This window comes from Pongo abelii, chromosome 22 (genome assembly GCF_028885655.2).
Source record: "Pongo abelii isolate AG06213 chromosome 22, NHGRI_mPonAbe1-v2.0_pri, whole genome shotgun sequence".
NCBI lineage: Eukaryota > Metazoa > Chordata > Mammalia > Primates > Hominidae > Pongo > Pongo abelii.
This window is the reverse complement of record NC_072007.2, coordinates 23269751-23292248: the sequence shown is the minus strand read 5'-3', so window position 1 is coordinate 23292248 and position 22498 is coordinate 23269751. Positions and strand designations below refer to the sequence as shown.

The 22498-nt window shown below is 34.3% G+C and overlaps 1 protein-coding gene and 1 pseudogene across 1 annotated transcript; both read right to left on the bottom strand.

Annotated features, from left to right (window-relative positions):
- Nucleotides 1-2414: 2414 nt before the first annotated feature.
- LOC100443050 (olfactory receptor 4K1) lies at nt 2415-11617 on the bottom strand. The gene is made up of 2 exons (XM_054542817.2): nt 11441-11617; nt 2415-7056 (listed from the first exon to the last, which is right to left on the bottom strand). Exon 2 carries the CDS (start codon nt 7035-7037, stop codon nt 6102-6104), a length of 936 nt encoding a protein of 311 aa, XP_054398792.2. The 5' UTR covers nt 7038-7056; nt 11441-11617; the 3' UTR covers nt 2415-6101.
- Nucleotides 11618-21275: 9658 nt separating this feature from the next.
- Nucleotides 21276-22245, bottom strand: LOC134760844 (olfactory receptor 4K5-like; annotated as a pseudogene).
- Nucleotides 22246-22498: the final 253 nt, after the last annotated feature.

The window sequence follows — 22498 nt, the reverse complement described above, 5'->3', positions numbered from 1 at the left end:
ACAGTGTGATGTTTCAATACATGCATATATTCAATAATGATAGAATCAGGGTATTCAGCATATTCATTATCTAAAACATTGATCATTAGTTTGTGGTAAGGACTTTCAAAATCCTCTTCTCTAATTATTTTGAAACATGCAATATTAACTATAGTCGTCCTGCAGCCAATAGAACAAATAAGTACTTGGGTGACGAAATTATTTTGTGCAACAAACTCCCATGACACAAGTTTACCTATGTAACAAACCTGCACATGTACCTCTGAACTTAAAATAAAAGTTATTTAAAAAAAGAAATGCGACTGATATTTTTGGTTGATGCTATATCCTGCAACTTTACTGAATTTATTTATCACTTCTTAGAGCGGTTTGGTTGAACCTTTATATAAAATCTACGTATAAAATCATGAAATAGAAACAGTTTGACTTCCTTCTTTCCAATTTAGATCCCTTTTATTTATTTCTCTTGCCTAATTTCTCTGGCTAGGACTTTAGTACTATGTTGAATAAAAGTGGTGAAAATTGGCATCTGTGTCTTGTTTCAGATCCTAGAGGAAAAGCTTTCAACTTTTCTCCAGTTAGCTGTAGTTTGTCGTTTTTGGCCTTTATTGTGTTGAGGTACATTTTGTTGAGAGTTTTCATCAAACAGCATTGTTGAATATGGTCAAATACTTTTTCTGTTTATCAAAGTGATAGATTAGCTTTTGTCCTTGATCCTGTTAATGTGATATATCACATTTATTGTATTATGTAGGTTGTATTATCTAGAATGAACCCCATTTCATCATGGTGAATGATCTTTTTAATGTGCTGTTGAATTTGGTTTGCTAGTATTTTCTTAAGGATTTTTGCATCTATTTTTATCAGAGATATTGTCCTGTAGTTTCATATTTTGTTGTGTCCTTGACTGGTTTTTGTATCAGAGTTATGCCAGCATTGTGGAATGAGTTTGGACGAATTCTCTCATCTTCAATTATTTTGAAATAGTTTGAAAAGTATTGATAACATCTTTTAAATGTTTGGTAGATTTCAGTAGTGAAGCCGTCATATCTGGAGCTTTTCTTTGATGGGAGACTTTTTATTATAGATTCTATGTTGTTGCTCACTATTGGTCTCTTCAGATTTTCTACTTTTTCATAATTCAATTTTGGTAGGTTGTATATGTATATGTTGGCATATAGTTGTTCGTAATAGTCTCTTATAATCCTTTGTATTGCTGTTACATCAGTTGTAATGTATACTTTTTTATCTCTGATTTTATTTGAACCTTCCATCTACTTTTCTAAGTTAATCTAATTAAAGGTTTGTTTCTGTTCAAGGATTTCTGTATTGTTTTAGTCACTATTCCACTTATATCTGCTCTCATTTATTTCTTTTTTCTACTAATTTTGTGTTCTTGTTGTTCTAGTTCCTTGAGGTATGAGGTTAGACTGTTTATTCGAGTTTTTTGTCTTTTATGGTGTAGGTGTTTATTGCTATAAACTTCCCTCTTGGAACTGCTTTTGCTGTATTCCATAAGTTTTCATATACTGTGTTTCCAATTTCATTTGTCTCATGAAGTGTTTGAATTTTCTTTTTAACTTATTCATTAATCCATTTGTTATAGAGGAGTATGTTGTTAAATTTACATGTATTTAAATGGTTTCTAAAGTTTTTACTGTTAGTGATTTCTAGTTTTATTCCATCATGGTCAAAAGAGATACTTGATTTTGATTTTTACAGATTTGCTGAGATTTGTTTTGTGGCCTAACATCTGATCTACCCTGAAGACACTTCCATGTGCTGATGAGGAGAATGCATACTCTTCAGCTGTTGAGTGGGATGTTCTGTGAATATCTGGTAGGTCCACACGATCTAGAGTGTGCTTTATATTTGTTGTTTTTTTTTTTGCTGAATTTTTGTCTGGATGATCTGTCTTTTGCCAAAAGTGAGATATTGAAGTCCTCTATTATTATTGCATTAGAGTCTATCTCTCCCTTTACATCTAATAATATTTGCTTTATATGTCTGGATATTCTGGTTTGAGATTCATATATATTTATAGTTGTTATATCCCCTTACTGAATTGACCCCTTCATCATTATATCATGACCATCTTTGTCTCTTTTTACAGTTTTTGACTTAAAGTCTTTATCTGATCTAAGTATAGCTACTCTTGCTCTCTTTTGATTTCCATTTACATGGCGTATAATTTTCTCTTCTTTATTTTTAGTCAATATGTGTTCTTACAGGTGAAGTAAGTCTCCTGTAAGCAGTATATAGTTGTATGTTTTTAAAATGCATTCAGCCATCTTTTAATTACAGAATTCAATACATTTATATTGAAGGTTATTATTGATAGTTACGGATTTACTGTTGCCATTTTGTTCATTGTTTTCTGGTTATTTTGTAGGTCTTTGTTTCTTTCTTCCTCTCTTTTGTTTGCTTTCGTGGTTTCATGGTTTTATTCCATTCTCTTTTTCATTTGCATATATGCTGTAACTTTTTTCTGTTACTCTGGGGCTTACATAACAAATCTTATAGTTCTAAAGGTTTACTTTAAGCTAATAACAATTTAACTTTGGTTGCCTGCAAATATTCTAGACTTTTACCCTCCAACCCAATTTATAATTTTCTTGTCTTAATTCACATCTTTTATATGGTTTATTTCTTAAAAACTTATTGTAGCTATGGTTATTGTTGACCATTCATGCTGTATACCACCACTACAATAATGTAGCACTCTCAATTTAATTATGAGTTTACTTCTACCAGTGAGTTTAAATACTTTCATGGTAGTAATTAACATCCTTTCACCTCATGGTGGCAATTAACATCCTTTGAAACCGTCTTTTAAGCATTTCTTGTACAGCTATTCTAGTGATGATGAATTCCCTCAGCTTTTGCTTGTCTGGGAAAGACTTTATATTTAAAGAATAACTTTGATGAGTATACTGTTCTTGACTAGAAGTTTTATTTTTTTCTCTCAGCACTTTGAATATATTATCCCATTTTCTCCTGGCCTGCAAGGTTGAGAAATATTCTGAGAAATATGCTGATAGTCCAAGCAGCAAGATACAGCCATGAAGTCCCATATGGGGGGATTTCCTCATAAGAAAATGTCTTAGGCTGCAGGAGTTTGTGAGGCTGCTGTGCTAGCTTGGGTACAGCCTCATCACTGGGCATGAGTGCCTGTTCCTTGGGGAACAGGGTGCCACATGGGCTCAGGTACTAAGGTTACAGCTGTTGTGCTGGTCCTAGGCTCTGAGTAGACAGAGCCAAGATACGCAGTCACTGGGATGGAAAGATGGATTGCCTTCTTGGCAGTTTGTTTCCATGGGGTTAGAAGTTGTAGCTGCTCAGCTGCAGAATGGTGCACTACCATGAGTAGGTGCGGTGTAGAGGCAGTGAAGCCTAGGATATGGGAAGATACAGTGGCTACTGGCCCCCAAATGAGAAGCCACTAGCAGTGGCTTCAGTCTCAAGATGCCATTACACTGCAGCAGCTTCGATAATAGGGCAGGAGGAGACACAATGTAAGCTCCTTGTTTGGAGTAACATAGACATGTGAACTCCAGGCAACTCCTTAGGCTGGGCCTAGGACCTGTAAGGACCTGTAAGGACTACAGTGATTGCTAAATGCACTAGTTAACTTTAATAGCTTAAAATATTTTCTAAATATATACGGAAGTGTATATATATATATATACAGAAAAAAATGTTTTTCTAAAAATATATTTTTTCTAAGCGTATATTTTATTGCTATTTTGTCTCAAACTGTCTGGAATCTTCAGCACATTGAACAGAAATCATGATAATAATATTTTCTGTCTCATTCTCAATCTTAAAGGAAATATATTTTAATTGTGATACGTAGTCTCCAGAATTACGACATAATAAATTTCTTTTTTTTTTAGCCACCCATTTTGTAGAAATTTGTTATGGCTGCCCTAGTAAACTAATACAACATCCAAACATTGAAATCCAAATCTATTCTTTCCATGTCTTTTTTACTTCAGGAGTAAGAAATCAATTTTCTTTCTCATTTCTATAGTACATTTTCTCCACTATGACATTCATCAAAACCTAGATTGTATTTTAAGTATTTGTGTTTAATTTCTGCCATATTTGATACTAAGATTTTGATGGAAAGGATTAATTCATATTTGTATAATCTGATAGTGTATTTGGTACACAGTGTACATTTATTTGTTATTGAATATATTTAATTTGGTTTCTAAGTTGGTGCTAATAAATGATCACTGCAAAATTCTAATTTATAGTTGTACATTTTAGTAAGGGAAAACAGAGGGAGTGTGCCCATACATTATCAGTTTTGTTTACTTCACAGGCAGAAGGAGCAAAAAGCTACCTGTACTGAATTCATACCCATCCAGGTGCCTGCAGAATTACCTTTTCAAAAGTAATAGCACTAAAGCTATTTGTATATTTTATGCTTCATAAAGTGCCTCTATTTCCATTACTTCCTTTTGTGTCACATGGTTCCTGCAAAATAGCTATTTTTAACAACTTTATTTTACATATGAGAATACTGAGAATGAGAGCAGTGAAATGACTTCATTTTTGAAGTACAAAGTCAACACCTTTTCACTTCCACTGTAGCGAGGAGAAAATAATACTACCAAAAATATCATCACGACTTTCATGTTTATTGTGTGTCCAAAATGTTTTTGGTACCATATAAAAAATATAACAGATAGTCAAGTTTAACAAGTCGTTATGTTTGGCAGTGTACAAATGAAGTTGACCAAAAATAATCCGAAGCTCAAAAAAAAAACCCAGCTAAACAGTATGATGATTTAACAGGACAGTGTGTCTATATCTAAAATTTTGCTTCTACTAGGACTTAGCATGCACAGTTAATATCTGTACACATAGCCACTAACATAACTCTTATAATTAAAATAGGAGTCTAGAGTGATGACAATCAAAGGCTTTATATTTTCCATTAAGTAGTTCTTTTATTCATTGTTATTGTAAAATACAATTAGTCTTTCTATTACAAGGACTTTTCATAATGCAAATCTCAGGGAGAAGTACGTAAGAAAACTTTTAGCTGGGAAATGAAACAATACTTAAGAGATGCTTTTAATCACTAGTATTAGAGGTACATAAATTTTACTTTTCTCTCTGCTGTTTTCAAACAAATATGAAAGAATAGATTTCACTTTGGGTCTTCAGTAGCAAATGATTTATGTCATTCTGTACATTTGTATGTTTTAGATACTTAACTTTTTCTTTGAACTTAAATATTCAACATCTGCCATATTTGCAAACACTTTCAAAGATATTTGAAATTTTCTGTGAATAATGTGGAATTCATTATAGCCAATTTATTCTACTTTAAAAATAAACTTGTGAAAAATATACACACATGTATATATATGTACACACATATATATGTATATGTATGTATACACACACACACACATATATATGTTGTTGATGGCACCAAATACCTAGAAAATTTTGTAGAAAGCAAAAATTTATGTCAAACAATCTAAAGGAAAACAGAAAAAAAATAGGAATAAAATAGAATTTGGGAAAACTATAAATATACAAATATATAATAACCAAATTATAAATTACTAAAATAATACATAAGATAAAGAAAAGCTAAAAATGTATAACAATAAGGTGGAATCCACGTGGTAAAATGTAATACTTTTTCTACTATGTCAATGTATGTTGTAATGTTATGAATAAATTGGGTAAAGATATCAGAAATTCAGTATGCCTGTACATTTTGATTGTCAGGTCTAAATATATCATGTATTCAATTGAAGAGAATCACAAGCTTAGTAACATGAATAACATTTTATGCACATTGGTATCTCTAAATTCTTTATAAAATATTTTAAAATATTACCAAATATTTTCAAGACAATTTGTACTTTAGAATTATAAACAAGGAAAAAATAGTTAACATTATATTTAAATAGAACCAGAGACTGACTTGATGCAGTTCCCTTGCATTTAAAACAAAAAGCCAATTCTGTAACTCAGTAACCCATATGTCTAGCAAAGGTGGTTGGCATGACACTGAGATACACTGGAGGGTCTTCATTCTAATTCGGGATTATGCTCCTTTACAGTGATCTCTAGTTTTTCCAGGAGTTCACATGATGGTATCTCAGTTTCCGCATGGCTGATTTAACATCTTCATTCCTCAGAGAGTAGACGATATGGTTCAACAAGGGAGTACAGACAGTGTAGAAGACAGAAAGAAATTTGTCCACAGAAAGTCTGCTAAAAGGCCATATATAGAAATAAATGCAAGGCCCGAAGAAAATAATCACCACTGTGATGTGGGCAGTTAATGTAGAAAGAGCTTTAGATGACCCACTGGAGGACCTGTGTCGGACACTGATCAAAATGACCGTGTAGGAAATAAATAAAGCCAGAAAACATCTCAATGATATCAGGCCACTGTTCGTTAGGGTCATAATTTTCATTTCATATGTATCCATGCAAGCCAGCTCTATCACCAAGGGAAGGTCACAAAAGAAGCTATCCACCTCATTGGGACCACAGAATGGCAGGTCCACCGTAAAAGCCAAGTGGCTCACAGAATGAAGAATGCCCACTGCCCAGGAAATAGACACAAAAATTATACATAGCCTCTGGTTCATAATTGTACTGCAGTGCAGAGGCTTACATATGGCTATAAATCTGTCATATGCCATAGCTACAAGCAACATCATCTCACTCCCAACAAAACTGTGAAGAAGGAATATCTGGGCCATGCAACCCTCAAAGGAGATAGTCTTGCACTCAACAAAAAAGTCTACAAGCATCTTGGGGGTGGCAAAGTTAGACTGACAGATATCAATGAAAGAAAGATTACTGAGCAAGAAGCACATAGGAGAGTTCAAATGGGAGTCAAAAGAAATAATGACAGTAATTAAGACATTGCCTAGCACTGATGTCACATAGACTATAGAAAAGATGGCAAAAAAGAAAAGTTGAAGTTCCCAGGAATTAGAGAGTCCCAAAAGTACAAACTCAGACACCATCGATTCATTTGTGTGAGCCATGTATCCAATATGCAGTTACCTAAAAAAAAGAAATCAGAAAAATGTCACAATGATTGGCATTACAATACCTCTAGTTTATAAACAAAAGAAATATAGTCAATTATAAACAAAAGAAATAGTCAATTTAATTAGGTTATATATATTTACGTATGTAAATACTCAGTTGACTAGTATTTAACACCCATGACAGCTATGAAAGTTGAAAGAGTGTGAAAAAGAGGATTAGATATGAATCCCTGTCATAATTAGAAAAAACTACACATACTAAAAAAACTAAAATATAAAATCAGAAACAGGAAAGTATAAGTGAAATACATTATTAGCATAAATGTTCATTAAGATTAAAGAGATTATGCCAAAGTGGTAAAATAAGTTTTAGCTGGATTAATTTCTATTTGTGCTAAAACTTCTCTAAAGTTTGAAATTTCCTAGCCAAAAATGAAGGAAAAGTCTATTATTTCAAGTGAAATGAATAACGTGAATAAAGATACAAAGATAAAAATATAAAGATGTACTTCATTCAGGAAGCTGTGAGTTGAGTGGCCTGGCTGGAGGAGAGGGCATGCTAAGAAACAACAAAAATTAAATTAACGAATGGTCGATCAGGAGCAAATCATGAATGCAATCAGCCTTAAACACAAGACAAAATGGGACTGAGAATCATAATGTCCTTGGAAGTATTTTAAGAAACAATAGAAGCAGCCAGGCATGGTGGCTCACGCCTGTAATCCCAGCACTTTGAGAGGCCAAGGCAGGTGGATCACCTGAGGTCAGGAGTTCAAGATCAGCCTGGCCAACATGGTGAAACCCCGTCTCTACTAAAAGTACAAAAAAATTAGCTGGGCGTGGTGGTGGGTGCCTGTATTCCCAGCTACTCGGGAGGCTGAGGCAGGAGAATTGATTGAACCTGGGAGGCGGAGGTTGCAGTGAGACAAGATCACACCACTGCACTCCTGTCTGGGCAACAAGAGTGAAACTCTGTCTCAAAAAAAAAAAAAAAAAAAAAAAAAAAAAAAAAAAAAGTAAAGAAAAGAAGAAAAAAGAAAAGAAAACAATAGAAACAATTTGCTATAATAAAGAAGGAAGAGCCAATGGTGACACTCTGAAAGTTTCTCTAAAGGTCAAGAACAATTTCTTTCAACCTTTTAACAAATAGTTAATCAAAGTTCACCTTATGTCACATAAAAACCAATTAACTGTAAATGAAACAATAACCAACAATGTTGTTTTCAGCCTCTTTCTTGACTGTGTTTTATCTCTTTCTGTACATACCTGACAAACTTGAATTTGTCAAAATCTCTAACACCTTTCAGGAATGGTCCTTTAAAAAATATCTTATATAGTTCATTTCAAATGCATAAGAAATTCTCAGAAAAGTTAACTAGTAAATAAATTGCTCTTAAATGTTTTTTGACATTTTGCTTAACACATGTGGCCACTTGGTCACAGAGAAAACCCTACACAACCTTCCTGAAGTGGTTCAAGAAACATTTTTGACCTTGGCTCTGTGTATCCAACAGTACACAACAGATATTTATTTGTCCTTATACTAACTGAAGCTCTGCACCCCTCCATATTCTTCAGTGGTTTGTTAGAACCAGGTTATTTAGACATGACCAAAAGAATAAATATTTTATATTTTAAAAGTTAAAATTGTATAAGTAATCGTAAACCAAATTAAAAAGTGTTTAAACTGTTTTCAAGCTTTCATTATGTAGTTTTAACCTGGATTTTGAAGCACTGTATCCTACACCTTCAGGGGCTTCCATGTTTGCTTTGGTTATGATATGTAGTTTTAAGTACAATGCAAGCCAGGCACAGTGGCTCACGCCTCTAATCCCAGCACTTTGGGAGGCTGAGGTGGGCAGATCACGAGGTCAAGAGTTCGAGACCTGCCTGGCAATCATTGTGAAACCCCATCTCTACTAAAAATACAAAATTAGCCGGGTGTGGTGGCATATACCTGTAGTCCCAGCTACTCGGGAGGCTGAGGCAGGAGAATTACTTGAACCCAGGAGGTGGAGGCTGCAGTGAGCCGAGATCATGCCACTGCACTCTAGCCTGGGTGATGGAGCGAGACTCCATCTCAAAAAAAGAAGAATGCAGAAACCTAAGTTACTCAAGGATGTAAACAGATCAATGAGGCATGAACTGACCTAACTACATGTTTCCATGATGGGATCTCATTTCCATGTGGTAGATTTGGGGCAATGCTGGCATGTCTAATCATGTGTATACATGAGCAGGGGAAACGAGGAAGCAAAGAAACACTGAAAAAGAAAGATATTCCCATTCCTAAGAGTAAAAAAATTCCTAAAGAGCTATAGTTATGAATTTTAAAAGATAAAATTTGACACCACGAGGAACTGTTTATAGCATTCAGTTCATTGTGGAAAGCCTATTAAATATAGTTATTTAATGGAGTCAAAAATTATTTTTATAGGTTATTAAGCAAAAAAAATCCTTGACACAGAGCATGCAAATAAATTTAGATTCTACTACTACTGGTATAGAATATATACCAGTTCTTTATACAGTAATAATAATGAACCATTATAATTACAGTAAAAAATGCTCCATAATTGAAATGTCATTTGTGATAAGATTTGCCGCTTAAATGAATCACACAGTATTTTGTACATACATCTATTATAGCAAATATTAGAAAATGTGCTTTATATAAAAATAATATTAATAACATTTATAGCATTTTCTATGTTCTAAGAAGTCTCCTAAGCATATGGCATGCATTTGTACTCATTTAGTGCTCAAAATAACCCTACAAAGTAGCTACTGTTCAAATATGCATTTTATAATTGAGGGAACTGAGGCACAGAGAAGCTTAGGCTAAGTAAATTGCCCAAGTTTATACTACTAGTAAGTTGTATACTTGTAGTAATGACTCCTACAGTAGACTGAGAGATGCTTTTGGACAAACAAAGCTAAATCTTATGAGTGGTAGGGTGGTGGGGCTCTAAAGTGGGACAGGCTTGGATTCAATCTCAGCTCCTAAAATTTCTAATGGAATGAACAGTTCCTTGACTTTTCTCAACTCCTTTTCTACCATGTGAAATGGCGATGTCACTTGTAACATTTCAGAGTGGAACATAATAGGCATTTACACGGGAGTGGGGATTGAAAGAGATGAAAGAGAGTGCTCAAGAAGACAAAGGGGGAGAAAGAGGGAGAAGAGAAGGAGCAAGAGGAGGAAGAGGAGGAGGAAAAAGAAAAAAGAAGGAGAAGGAGAAGGAAGAAGAAAGAGAATAAAACATGATTAACAAAAAATTGTTAAATAATGTTAGTGGTATTATTCCTTTTTCAAAAATCATCCTATCTTTGAAAAATATACTTTTTGAAAATATCCAAATTTCCCACAAATTATATCTTTTCAATATCTAATAAATGATAAGGTTTTTAGTCTTAATTTTTCAAAATATAGGAAACAACTAGAAATTCCTCTTCAAACTAACTTCCTATGATTTTTTTAATGCAAGTAGAACAGATCAGGTTCAACATTATATCTCATTTTCTTCTTAATAATTAAGGTAGTTAACCAATAGTATAGACAAATAACATTTGCTACTTTCTAGCTGTGTGACTGAACTTAAAAGATAAAACTGGATTATCTCTAAAACTAGTTTCATCTCTAAAATTCTAAGTGCAGAGGCAGTTATGGAAACACATGGAGTTTATAAAAGTCAGCATTCCTTGGACAGTCCACAGAGCACCTAGAAGCTTCCTCATTATTGAATCATTCATTCCCTCATTGCCACTATACCTCAGAGATAGGAGTGTTTTCAGATCCCAAAATACACCATAAGAAAATTTCCCTATTCTTGGTGTAAAACCAAGTTGGATACGAAAGGGTTGCTGTTACATTAATATCTACTATACAATGTGTTAATGGAACTCTGAAATCATAAGTATGAATACTTTTTCTTGTATTTATTTTAATGTGTAATACTTGATTACCTATAACCCTAGAAGCAAACAATAAAGGATATACTACTGACCATTATTCTACTGTGTATAGCTACACCTTTCTTCATTGGAGGCAAAGTTTGATAGTCAATAAATATTTGTTAAACTAATGGCTACAGAGTCACTGAACAGAAAGCATAATCGGGTCAGAGAAGGGACAGACAATGGTTGTAACATATGATGTTCCTCTGTTTATCAGATTCTGATCCTTTTCTTACCAGGGTTGCCCAAAAGCAGTGCAGTGGAAGAATGATATAGACAGAGAAGTGGAGAACAGGAATGTTCTTCCAGAGGGAGTTTTCAATTTGAGACAACAGTAACTTCCACTTTGCTATCTTCTAGTTGCTGATTTTGCATCTATAAGAGATCTCAATTTTTTCTGTAGTGCAACAATATGTTCACAATGAATGTATAATACTTACACTTTGAAAAAGTTGTCCAAGTCTTTGACTTCTTCCTTATTTTCTCCAGTTTGGTGTCCTCTAGTTTGTTTCCATTTCCCACTTTCTGCTATGAGTCTTCATACTGAAAATATTTGGAATATAATCTTAACTTGATGCATTTTAACTTGGTTCCCTACGCTATGCCGTATGGAAGGAAACCTCTCAGGTCCTGTCCTGAGGTAGTGAGGGCTCTGATCGCCTCGCACTCAACCGAGCAATTACAATATCTTAAGGCAATACAATATAAAGCTTTTAACCTCATGCTAGAAAACTGATTTCATTGGTGAAGCAAGAAATCACCCTTTAGAGATCTGAGGTCACTTCCCAGTGGGAGTAATTATGTTTTACAAAATAATTTTCCAGAAATGGAAAAGAAAAAAATGTTTGTTTGTTTGCCAACTAGTGTATACATATGAAAGCAAAAGATTACTTGGTTTTAACTGAATATCAGTCAGCAAAGGAAGTATTCAGGTATTCAACTCCTGATTTTCTGTTAATAAAACAATCACACAATCTTAAAAATGATCACCTCGCCTCAGGGTGTTTCCTCCAATCACAAGGAGCCCACTTCTTCATAAGACAGTTCAATCTATGCTCCACTGTTTCTACCGTCTGTAATTTCAAGAGTAAATCTATTGTACTTCAATATTATGTTTCTTCAGATATTTAAAGAGGCTCTCATTTATTCCCTATATAAATTTATTTATCTCCCAAAATACATCAACAGCCTTTTTCAACTATATTTTGTGTAAGTTTTCTAGATCTCCACAGGTTCTGATGTTTCAAGTGGTCATCTTTAAGTAAAAAAATTGAAGGTAAGATTCCCTATTACTTAGCGTTTCTCCCTATCTTCCTATCTATCCTGTGTGTATGTGTACACCTTAGTAAAACATTCACATATATAAGCATTTGAGCACAATGACACATATTGCAGCACTGACTGAAGGAGAGATATACTGGGAAAAACCTAAGTACGTATATATATAAATTCAAGAGTGGGGAAATATAATATTTTAGTGTGATGAAATACATTCAGTAATTAAAATTGTTAAATAATATTTTGTACAGGAATATGTATGGTTAAAAACATAATGTTGAGGGAAAAAAAGTTAAAGATTGTAAAATTATGTTCGAAATTTTATAAACCAAATCAATGGACACACTTATGAATTAAAGTTTTAAAATATCCAGACTGCAAAGAAAAATTCAAAAGCATAAAGCCTAATTTAGTATCTTAAGGGAGGTATACAATGACAAACAGACAGTTAATGGTCTATCACAATAGTAAAATGAGGTTAGATTTCAGCAGCAATGATTCAGGAAAGACCCAGTGTCAACAAGCTTTTGTTTTTACCAGACAAGCATAATCTTGACTGTTTTTCATGCTGTCTGGCTTCTAATGGTTCTGCTCATTTTATGAGGCTGCTTCTCTAAATGTACTATCAAACATGCAGATAATGCCAAATCCTCCTAATAATTACGTTTTGCTCAGGGTGATTAGAAATCGTTTCTTTTGATTACGTAAAATAATCATTATTAAAATAGCCTACAAAGGTTACTAGGAGATAAATTGTGTGAGAGTAGACAAGAAATATTGGCAAGAGAAAAATAACCAGAAGTAACTTTACCAAATAAAATAAGAAAAGCTCCAAGGTGAAATATTTTGGTCCATGCTCTCTGTCTCTCTCTCTCTCTCCCCGCATACATACACACACACACACACACAGTGTGATATGTATAAAATGTATATATTATTTTTAATTATATATATTTATATATAAAGAATACATGAAACAGAATACTATCCAGAAATATAACCAAATATATATAAATTATAGTTTATAATAATAGTTATTTATAATAATTTAAAGAAATGTAGATTACTATATAAATGAAATTCATGGGAAAAAGTAAATTTCTATCTGCATACAGTTATAAAAGAAAAATAAATTTTAATTGGATCAGAGATTAAGTTTTAAAAATTAGAAAAAAGTATGTGAAGTTTTTTTATAATCTTGGAGTTGGTAAGGCCTCTAAAGCATGATGTTAAAGAAGCCATAAATATATGGCTATGTAATGGATATAATTGATTGACTTAATCATTTTTAGATTTGGTATATCAAAAAAACCCACAATCAACATTAAATAAAAAAGCAAACTATAAAATATGTGCAACACATATGACCAATGAGACTAATTCCTTGTAAATAAAAATATTATTAGTAATTAAGATAAAGAAATATCAATAAGTAGGAAAATGAGCAGATGCACAAGGAGTTCAAAAGAAAAGAAATACTCTACAACTCTATGACAATAATAAGATCTTTTTACCTTACAGATTGAAAAAATGTCAACATAATTTGGAGTAATTTGGGGAGGAAATATGTTAATTCATTGTCAATGAAAATCTAATTAGAAACATACATTTTATACTTAGTGAACATATTTAAAGCAGAAAACAGGTAACATTTTAAGAGACAAAAAATATGCCCAATTAAAAATAAAAACCCTGTTTCTTATTTAGAGAAATGTAAAATAAACAAATAGGAATAAAAAGAAAAAATAAGCTTTCTGTTGTCTGTTAAATTGGCAAAGGTGGCAAAGAAAAAACATGAATTAGAGACACATTGGAAAAAGACAAACATGATTGAAGTCACAGAAGAAGAGAGAACAAGACTAAAACAATAGCCAAAGAGATCCTGGCTAAAAGCTTTCCATAACTGAAGTATGCTTCTAGCCATAGAAGCAAGATATTCAATAAACCACTAGCAATAAATAAATAAATAAGAAAGATCATAGTAAATCCTAGAATTGTTGAGACAGGAAGTACAAAATCCATAAATGGATCAATGGGAATGTTGGAGAGAGAGTCCAATCTATTCCTTGTCTATTCCTTGTTATTCCTTGTTATCTGATTGTGAGTATTTTAGCTACTGGTGACACAAAATTGCAAATTAACTGTCATTTCAATGAGTGTATTTCATTTTGGAGTTCACCATCTCAAAAAATGTGAGTATAATCTCAACAACAGCCTCTTATCTGAGGCTTTTAAAGGCCATTCCAATCTTCTTTGTGGCTGGAAGCTTCCCAGAAAAATGGATCCATGATATGTCTCTATTGTCACACCTCTTCACTGTAAATTCAATAAATTCCAGTTTCTTCACTGTAAATACTTTTGTCTATAATTCCAGAGGCAATCTTTGTGGAATCCTATATCCATATATCAAACACTCTGTGTGCCCTGGAATTGTGTCTGGGGAGGAGGACTACAGGTATAGAAAGAAAACTCACATCAGGAGTAGGAATGAATTCCAATAAAGACAAATCACTACCCCCCCTTCAGAGGAAGGGGTGTGATACGGTTGATTTGCCACCAAATGGATGTGGTCTCTCTGAGGAATGGCACCATAACAAGGTTGCAACATGACTCCTTTCTGCCAGCAGACCAAGCATTCAGGAGATGTAGCAGTGGTATGAGACTAACCTTGATAAAAGAGAGTCCATGTTTTTGGTCCCTGATAGGCATTGTTGTGAAGTACAAAAATCTACACACTTAGAGCCCACTCACATAGGTTCATCCTCATTCTTCCCTCCCAGACTACATTCCTCCAATTTTCAATTTTGATCTTCAAGACCCCTAACAAGCTAGCAAAGCCATTTTCAAAGCCCATGAATTCATGTTTATTTTTACTTGTGACCAATTCTCCATCTAAATTTGATAACTAAGTGCAATGTTTATGGCTCTGGTCAGTGAGAGAATTCTTCCTCCTGAGTGTCCGTGAAGGTCATATGAGTGAGTTGTAATGCAGCAGCAGTCCATTTTTTATGGCTCTGGCCAATGAAAGAATTCTTCCTCATGAGTGTCTGTGAAGGTCATCTGAGTGAGTTGTAATGCGACAGCAAGTCCATTTTTTATGGCTCTGGCCCATTAGAGAATTCTTCCTCCTGAGGGTCTGTGAAGGTCATCTGAGTGAGTTGTAATGCAGCAGCAGTCCATTTTTTATGGCTCTGGCCAATGAAAGAATTCTTCCTCATGAGTGTCTGTGAAGGTCATCTGAGTGAGTTGTAATGCGACAGCAAGTCCATTTTTTATGGCTGTGGCCCATGAGAGAATTCTTCCTCCTGAGGGTCTGTGAAGGTCATCTGAGTGAGTTGTAATGCAGCAGCAGTCCATTTTTTGGCTTGCACCGGGACATAGAATGAAGTCATCCATAGAAACTCTCCCATGAGGCCATAATATTGACCTTAAGAAAATATATTAATGCCACAGAAATACTTGATAAGGGATTTAGACTACCTGTTCATACCAATTCCTAGTGCCTTTATACCTGCTTCAGCATGGTCCTACACATGCCATTTCCAATGTGTGATGGCTTGCTGCTGTGGCAGCTAGAAATTATGATTTAATAAATCTGATAACAGTTCACAATGAGCAGTGCTTGTCACATAGGCAGTGACTTGGAAATCAATGATCAGGTACTTAGTCCCAGATAAGACCCAACAGCATACTAAGATCTATTGTTTAAACAGTAAGCAGTTGTCTTCTGCAGAGTTTTTTATCTGGAATCCTCAAAGTATTGTTATTTATCTAATTGACTTTTGTAAGTAATCTACACAATGTCCTTATTTATCATGGATATCTCCATTTCATTGGATTCCTGGTTGACATAGCCTAAATGGCAGGGCAGTTTGCACTGAAGACCAGAATTAGTACAAGGACCCACTGAAAACTGGAAATCCTATGAATCAACCTAAAATTGATCTAAAGTAATATTTACAAAGCAGTTTTTATGCTGCCTATAACATTCAATGATCTTGCAAGAACTGTGCCTCTTTCTTGGTGGTAAAGAATATAAAACAAACTAATGTGTATTTTATGTAGTGGGAGGATAGCCTGCCCTAGTGTATTGGACTCAACACCTAAATGATTTCGCAGAATTCTGAAAACATCTAAGGGTTATTGCTAACCTTCTTGTATGTCACTTCCTACTCACAGGTCTAATCAGTGCATGCCTTCGATGTGTGACTAATATGATGTTCTATAGATTATCATGACCATTAAGTTCCCTAAGGACTATAATATGACAGAGAGTAAAAGAGTTTGAAAAAGCTGAACAAACTATAAATATTCAGAAAGTTATGGAGTAAGAAATGTGACTTTTTAAGGGTGAGAACTCCATCACAAGACAAAGTTGAGAGGTTTTCCACAACTTTTTGTTGACATATTAGTAGTTTTATGATATCCTTCATGTACTCGATATGAGGTTAAATCTATTGGAATTTCAAGATATTGCAAATACAACATACAATGTGGCAAGGATCTTCTCCATGGAAAAGTATTTCTGATGAAACGTAAATTTGTTTAAACAGTAAAACACCTATGGTGAAATACTGGATCTTGGCTCTGCTGACAGATCCATTCCACCCACACCCCTCCTTTATGTTCCTCTAAAGACCACCCTGAAGTGCCTTTGCAATCACCTACTCTGTTTTTTCCTGGAGGACTCTGTTACTCTGCATTCCTGGAAAGTGTACCTCTGATACTTTCCTCCTTGTCTTGTGACTAACTTGACTCATACTGTTGCTAGTTGTCTATACTTAGTCAATGGAACTAAAGCTTCTTCATCTTTTATCCCGTTGGCCTTTTGGGGTACTCTCCCCACTAGCCATGACACTGTCTCTCTGTAAAGTCTGAGGCATCACATCAGCTCCTTTGAACAGCTTCTGTGCTGGGCATTGTCTGAAGGGCTGTTCCTTGTCAGAAGGACTACTCATCAACTTAGTTCATAAGCATAGCAGCTTAAATTATGAGATCTCAGGAAACAAATAAAAGTTTGCCCTGGGTTTGGTAGCTTCCCTTCTTACTTTTTAAAATATTCAGATTATCAAAAGCAATTTAGGAATATATTCATCTACCATAAACAAATCCCCTAATATGGTAGAGTTTGGCTTAGCCAGGGAGAAATATGTTAATTAACTCATGGTGTGGGTTATCGTGAAGAGGAAGCCATATAATACAGAGCCTGTTTGAACCAAAAAGGTTGTTTTTTTTTCTTTTCTGTATTCTAAGAGAAATAGCTAAAAATTAAAAGACTGAGGAGATTGGCGACTTGATCAAAAGCTAAGTAATCTGTTAAATGTCACAAAATAGTAATATAATCAGTGTTCAAATCCCAGTTTTTGACAGCCAACTCAAGACACTTTCCTTTACACTTTTTCAATTGACTAGAGTTATTTCCACATTTACTAAAATGTTCACTTCTTCTGCCATTTTATTCAGTTAAAGGTATTTCTCTGTCAATTTGTCAGCAGTGCAGGGAAAGTCTATAGGCTCTGTAAACCAGAGAGAAAAAAAAGAATTTTTAATACTATCCTATTACTTTGAAATGTGTGTAGTAAAAAGTTGATTACCCAGTTATGTTGATAGTTGCTTTATTTTTTATATTTTAAACAAAATTTAAGGTGGGGTTCTACAGTATATAATATCACAATCCTAACCGAAATACAATGCTATGTGCCTTTAATAGTTTCCTTTAAATAAGAATTAATTAAATTGGAAATTCATTGCTATTAGCATTAGGAATGTCTCTTGTTTTTATTGGAACTAGAGTAATTTGAAAAATTTGTAGGAATAGTGCTGCAATAAACATACATGTGCATGTGTCTTTACAATAGAATGATTTATATTCCTTTGGGTATATAACCAGTAATGGGTTTGCTGGGTCAAATGGTATTTCTGGTTCTAGATCCTTGAGGAATAGCCACACCGTCTTGCACAATGGTTGAACTAATTGACACTCCCACCAACAGTGTAAAAGCATTAATGTTTCTCCACAGTTTCACCAGCATCTAATGCAAATCAAAACCACAATGAAATACTATCTCACACCAGTCAGGATGGTGATTATTAAAAAGTCAAGAAATAAATTTGAGTTTACCAAATGATAGCATTCACTTTATAAATGCTATCTTTTTTTTTTTTTTGATATGGAGTTTCGCTCTTGTTGCCCAGGCTGGAGTGCAAAGGTGCGATATCGGCTCACGGCAACCTCTGCCTCCCCGCAACCTCTGCCTCCCAGGTTCAAGCGATTCTCCTGCCTCAGTCTCCTGAGTAGCTGGGACAATAGGCATGCGCCACTACGCCCGGCTAATTTTGTATTTTTAGTAGAGAGGGGTTTTCTGTATGTTGGTCAGGCTGGTCTCGAATTCCCAACCTCAGGTTATCTGCCTACTTCGGCCTCCCAAAGTGCTCGGATTACAGGCGTGAGCCACCGCGCCCAGCCCTATCATTTTGTATATTTTCAAGCATGTCATAGATGAATTTCACTTTAGTGCATAAATAGATGAAGCTACTGACTTTTTTTTATTCAACTAGCTCCTGTTTTCTCTCATTAACATATTTGATGAGATGCTTCTGATTTTTCGATATCTTCAAAATACTTAAAAGTATCTGTATGTGTCAGAGTCTAGTCAGGAGACAGAACCCACATGAGTAATTTGAACAGAGAATACTCAATATAAAGAATTAGCAACTGGTAATAGGAATTAGCTACTACAAGGAGAATAAAAAGTAACTCTAAAAAAATACCCTAAGAGAGAATTGACATCTTTTACAGTACTGTTTTTCTATTTATTAATATAATGTCTATCTTCATTTATTTAAGTTTTATTTACTAATACGCTCTTCATTACTACCTTTTGTTAAGTTTTATAATTTTCTCTAAATGCACATCTTTAAATTTGTACATAAGCTTAGAGTATTTGTTGTTTTGCAAGTTACATTTTTTACGTAAATAATTGTAATTTTTTGTTGACTTTTTTTTCAAGATTTATTTGTAAAAGATATTAATTCTCTATAAGCTAATAAATATGTTGATACACAATGAATATAATAAATATCTTTGTATGTTAATTAACACATGAATCCAATGCAATTACAACAAAATCCTGAAGTAATATTTTAAGAAATCTGACAAGCTGATTGTAAAATGTTTACAGAACATAAATGGGGTAAAACTAACAAGGACGCTGCGAAAAATAAGAGATGAGAGAACTTCATCTATCAGACATCAAGATTTATTTTAAAACTATATTAAATTAAAACAGTGTAATATGGATGCAGGACTAAACACATACATTAACAAAACAGAATAGAGTCTAGTAACAAATCCATACATACACTGAAGCCGAAAATATGAGAGGTAGTATTGCAAATTGAGGGAAATAATGAACTATTAAATAAATGATACCAAGTCTGATTTCTACATATTTACAAATATATAAAAATAGATTCCTAGCTCCCAAAATGTACAAAATGAACTACAAAGGGATGAAATTCTTAAGTATAAAAAGCAAAATATATTTTAATTTACAGAAGAAAATCTATATAATATCTTTATGATCATGACAGACAGAAGGATTTCTTAAATCAGACACATACACCCAAAATTATACCAAAAATGATTCACAAATCCAACCACATTAATTTTTTTAAATTATTACAAAGGCCGTTTAAACAGCTGATAAACTTTACAACAATCTTGAAATGAAAAAATGGAGTGATGGGGACAGACCATTGGTGCCAGGGCTAAGATCACAGGGGAGACAGCCCAGGAAAGTTTCTTTGAAGTGACGGAAGAGGTCTATGTCCTTATTGTGGTCATCGCGGCTACATGAATCTATTTATGCAATGATATTTCATAATACTATACAGCAATAGTAAAAAAAAAAAAAAAAGAGTGCATGTAAAAACTGATTGAATCTGAATCTGAATCATCTGCAGTTTACTTTGAAAAAAAAAATACCACAGGCCTAAAGGAGAGAAACCAAGGAAGAAATAAATGTGGAAGGGTGATGCCCTGCCCAAGGTTGAGTTTCAGAACTCCTTGGAGAGAATATGAGTGAGGCCCACTGGATGGAGAGAGGTTCTCTGGGTTGCACTGGACCAGAGCTAGTCCACAGAAGGTGAACTGAAAATGGGGATCAGAGAATTTAAGGCCAAGGCTGGCAATAAAACTTGCTGGAGGATGAGTACCACTGGGTGCCTGAACATAAGCCACTGGCAGCTGCACTATAGGAACAAGAAGAGAAGTAGCACAAATGAAAATCTTGGTGTTGAAATAGTTCAGCTTTCTAGATTCTCCTCTCTTTTCTACAACTCTAGATAATCTAATAGGAAATTGGAATTATCTAGCCAATCAGAGACAGCCCTTTAAATGAAAGGTTTAAAATGGAAGCTTCTGAGTATGTATCGTTCCATATTTTAAAGCATTGCTAGCTATTTGAAAACCGTATGGGATAGGCATAATTGATGTTGGGGGGAGGAATCTCATAATCTAATAATCTCCACTTAAACTTAAGCAGTTATATTAAATTGTAGATTGGCTATTCCCTGAACCTGGCAAAATTCAGTTTCAGATTCTTAAATACTATTCATCCGTATAGAAGTTTTAGGCATGTTGTTAAGAAAACTCATAAAACCTGACAAATGTTTGAATGTACGCCCACCAAAGAATTAGGTTCTCATTGATTTTTTTCATGATATTTACATTTACCCATAACAAAAGCAGTAAATGCATACATATTATCCACCTAGTGCCCATATTTTATTTCTAGAACCAGTAATCCAAACAGAGATTTTTCCATGTTTTTATATTTACCTTTTGCTTGATAACTAGAAAAAGACTTGTTAATATTCATTAAATGTTCTCTATATTATCTTCTTCACTACTTTCCCCACAATTGAGATACACCACAAAAATACATTAAAATATTAAACAGGGTATTGACCTGAGGAATTTGAAGGAGTTTTGTCTTAATGGAGGGAAGTTCTCACTACTGGTGACATTTCAGAAATTCTCCTTGGCCTCAGGTAATTGTTCACAATTTTCCTTATGGCAGCCTTCATATCCCTATTCCTTAGTGTGTAAATAATGGGGTTTAGGCTGGTGGTGGAAACAGTGTAAAATATGGCAAGAAATTTATCCAAAGGATAGATGGTAAAAGGCCACACATAGATGAAGATGGAAGGTCCAAAGAATATTACTACTGCAATATGGGAAGCCAGCATAGAAAATGCCTTCGCCGTTGCAGCCGAAGACTTGAGCCAAACCGTAACAAGAATAATGATGTAGGAGCTGACCAAGAGAGAGAAAGTGCTTAGGGAAAGAACTCCACTATTGACCACAATTAGTATTTCAATGATGTAAGAGTCCAGGCAGGTAAGTTTGGTCACTCGAGGAAGATCACAAAAAAAGCTGTCTACTACATTAGGTCCACAAAAAGGCAGGTTCACAGTAAATGATAACTGGCTTAATGTGTGCACCAAGCCCACAGCCCAGGAGATCATTACCAAGATGGTGCATGTCCTTCAGCTCATGATGACCACATAGTATAAGGGTTTGCATATGGTTACATACCTGTCATAGGCCATCAAAACAAGTAGCACCATCTCCCCTCCAGTAAAAAGGTGAATAAAGAAAATTTGGGCTATGCAGCCACTGAAGGATATGGTCTTGTGTTCACTCAGAAAATCTGCAATCATCTTAGGGGTAGCAAAAGAAGTCTGACAAATGTCAACAAAGGAAAGGTTTTCCAAAAGAAAGTACATAGGGGAGTGCAGGCTGGTATCAGAAGTCACTGTGAGGGTAATGAGAAGATTTCCCAGCACAATGACCATATACAACACAGAGAAGAAAAAAAAAATAGAGAAGCTTGAGTTTTTGAGAACTACAGAGTCCCAACAGTACAAATTCAGACACCACTGAAGAACTGGCCTTATCCATGGTTCCAAGCTGCAGACTTATTCTGAAACAACTCTAAAGGAGGATAAATAGAAAGGAATCAGAATTTGAATTAAGAATACTTCTAAGGTGAGGGATTCTGAGATCTCAGATATAATGTGCATTTGCTGAATGCCACAATTTTGAAGAGGCCATAATAGTATGTCTGGATAGGTGGATAATAAGAAAGAACTTATGTAAATGTCTAAATAATGCTTAATAATTTAATCCTTGTAATTAGAACCCCTTGAGTTTT

Excerpts from the sequence above, each read along its gene's own strand:
- LOC100443050 (XM_054542817.2), bottom strand. The coding sequence starts at position 7,037 with ATGGCTCACACAAATGAATCGATGGTGTCTGAGTTTGTACTTTTGGGA.